The sequence below is a fragment of the Engraulis encrasicolus genome, chromosome 3 (genome assembly GCF_034702125.1).
Source record: "Engraulis encrasicolus isolate BLACKSEA-1 chromosome 3, IST_EnEncr_1.0, whole genome shotgun sequence".
Lineage (NCBI taxonomy): Eukaryota > Metazoa > Chordata > Actinopteri > Clupeiformes > Engraulidae > Engraulis > Engraulis encrasicolus.
The window spans coordinates 162,849-165,348 of NC_085859.1; the positions used below are offsets into that span (position 1 = coordinate 162,849).

Sequence of the window (2,500 nt, forward strand, 5' to 3'; positions counted from 1 at the left end):
CTTCTCTTCTCTTCTCTTCTCTTCTCTTCTCTTCTCTTCTCTTCTCTTCTCTTCTCTTCTCTTCTCTTCTCTTCTCTTCTCTTCTCTTCTCTTCTCTTCTCTTCTCTTCTCTTCTCTTCTCTCCTTCTTTCTTTAAGACATGTGTCAGGGAATCTCAAGTTTCACCTTGATGTTTGACTGTGTTGTGTCGCACTGCTGTGTGTGTGTGTGACTGTGTTGTGCTGATGTGTGTGTGTGTGTCTGTGTTGTGTCATGCTGATGTGTGTGTGACTGTGTTGTGCTGATGTGTGTGTGTGTGTGTGTGTGTTATGTCGCACTGCTGTGTGTGTGTCTCTGTTGTGTCACTCTTGTGCTGCTGTGTGTGTATTTCTGTGTTTTCTCTGGTGCTGATGTAGCTCAGTTGTAAAACTTGTATCGCTTGGTGTGTGTGTGTGTGTGTGTGTGTGTGTGTGTGTGTGTGTGTGTGTGTGTGTGTGTGTGTGTGTGTGTGTGTGTGTGTGTGTGTGTGTGTGTGTGTGTGTGTGTGTGTGTGTGTGTGTGTGTGTGTGTGTGTGTGTGGTCTCGTGCTGATGCGCCAGTTGTAAAGCTTGTGTCTCCTCTGTAGTTGGAAATAGATGCCGCCCCTGTTGCCATCGATCTCACACACACACACACACACACACACACACACACACACACACACACACACACACACAGACACACACACACACACACACACACACACACACACACACACACACACACACACACACACACACACACACACACACACACACACACACACACACAAACACACACACACACACACACACACACACACACACACACACACACACACACACACACACACACACACACACACACACACACACACACACACACACACACACACTCCCTCTCTCCCCTGTTGCCATCGATCAGGCCCTACTCTCCGCATCGCATCTCCATCTCTCTCTCTCTCTCTCTCTCTCTCTCTCTCTCTCTCTCTCTCTCTCTCTCTCTCTCTCTCCCTCCTCTCTCCTCTCTCTCTCTCTCTCATCCTCTCTCTCTCTCTCTCTCTCTCTCTCTCTCTCTCTCTCTCTCTCTCTCTCTCTCTCATCTATCTCTCTATCCCTCATCTCTGCATTTGTTGGCTCCCTCCCAATTCTCTCCCTCCATCTCTCTCTCCCCCTGCATCTCTCTTTCCCTCCCTCTCTCCCCCTCCCTCATCTCTCTCTCTTTCCCTCCCTCTCTCTCCCTCCCTCATCTCTCTCTCTCTCCCTCCATCTCTCTCTCCCTGCCTCTCTCTCCCCCTGCATCTCTCTCTCCCTCCCTCTCTCTCCCTCCTCATCTCTCCCTCCCTCCTCACCTCTCTCTCCCTCCCCTCTCTCTCCCCTTTCTCTCTCCCTCCTCAACTCTATCTCTCCCCACCTCTCTCTCCCTCCCCTCCTCACCTCTCTCTCTCCCCATCTCTCTCATCTCCACCTCTCTCTCCCTCCCCATCCCCTCTCTCTGTCCCCCCATCTCTCCCTCCCCATCTCTCTCTCCCTCCCCATCCTTCTCTCCCCTCCCTCTCCATCTCTCTCTCCCTCCCCATCTCTCCCTCCCCATCTCTCTCTCTCCCCTCTGCATCCCTCGTCTCCACCTCTCTCTCCCTCCCCATCCCCTCTCTCTCCCTCCTCAACTCTCTCTCCCTCCCCAACTCTCTCTCTCTCCCCCCATCTCTCCCTCCCCATCTCTCTCTCTCCCCTCTGCATCCCTCGTCTCCACCTCTCTCTCCCTCCCCATCTCTCTCTCTCCCTCCCCATCTCTCTCTCTCCCTCCCCATCTCTCTCTCTCCCTCCCCATCTCTCTCTCTTCCTCCCCATCTCTCTCTCTCCCCACCTCTCTCTCCCTCCCCTCCTCACCTCTCTCTCTCCCTCCCCATCTCCCCCCATCACGCCATCGATGCCGCAGCTATAAAAGCTGAACTCCAGTCTCCACATCCTCACAGCACTGCGGATCTCTCACACACACACACTTCCTGCCTCCGTCTTTCTCTCTGTTCTTCTTGCTGTATTGAGGACCAGCCACCAGCACTCTCCTCAGGACCGCTGTCTTCCTCTTCCTCTCCCTCTTCCTCCTCCTCCATCATGGATGTGTTGGGGGCTTCTTCGGCTTCTCGCCGCCGGGCGTTTGAGAGTCGTACGACTCGCTCGTCTCCCGCGGCCCGCTCCTCTCATCACCACCACCAGGGCTTCAGTTCGTCTCCGGCCGCCCGCTCCTCCCAGCAGGGCTTCAGGTCGCGTTCCTACAGCTCCAGGACCCCCGGCACCATGACGACGACCCCCGGCTCCATGACGACGCACCGGAGCCGCAACTACACCCCCAATTACAGCGGTAGGGACTATGGCATCACACACACACACATACACACACACACACACACACACACACACACACACACCGTGTTGGACTGCAGCCGAATACTTAGCTGATTCTTTTATCCAAAGTGACAGCCATGGCGTGAGATAGATTGGGA

At 54.4% G+C, this 2,500-nt stretch overlaps 1 protein-coding gene across 1 annotated transcript in view; it reads left to right on the top strand.

Moving 5' to 3' along the window:
* The first annotated feature begins 2,111 nt into the window (after positions 1–2,111).
* Positions 2,112–2,500, top strand: part of LOC134446432 (neurofilament medium polypeptide-like) — a 9,503-nt gene continuing 9,114 nt past the window's right edge. Inside the window, exon 1 of the mRNA XM_063195800.1 lies at positions 2,112–2,358. Coding sequence (XP_063051870.1) covers positions 2,112–2,358 — 247 coding nt within the window. The remainder of the gene's footprint in view (positions 2,359–2,500) is intronic.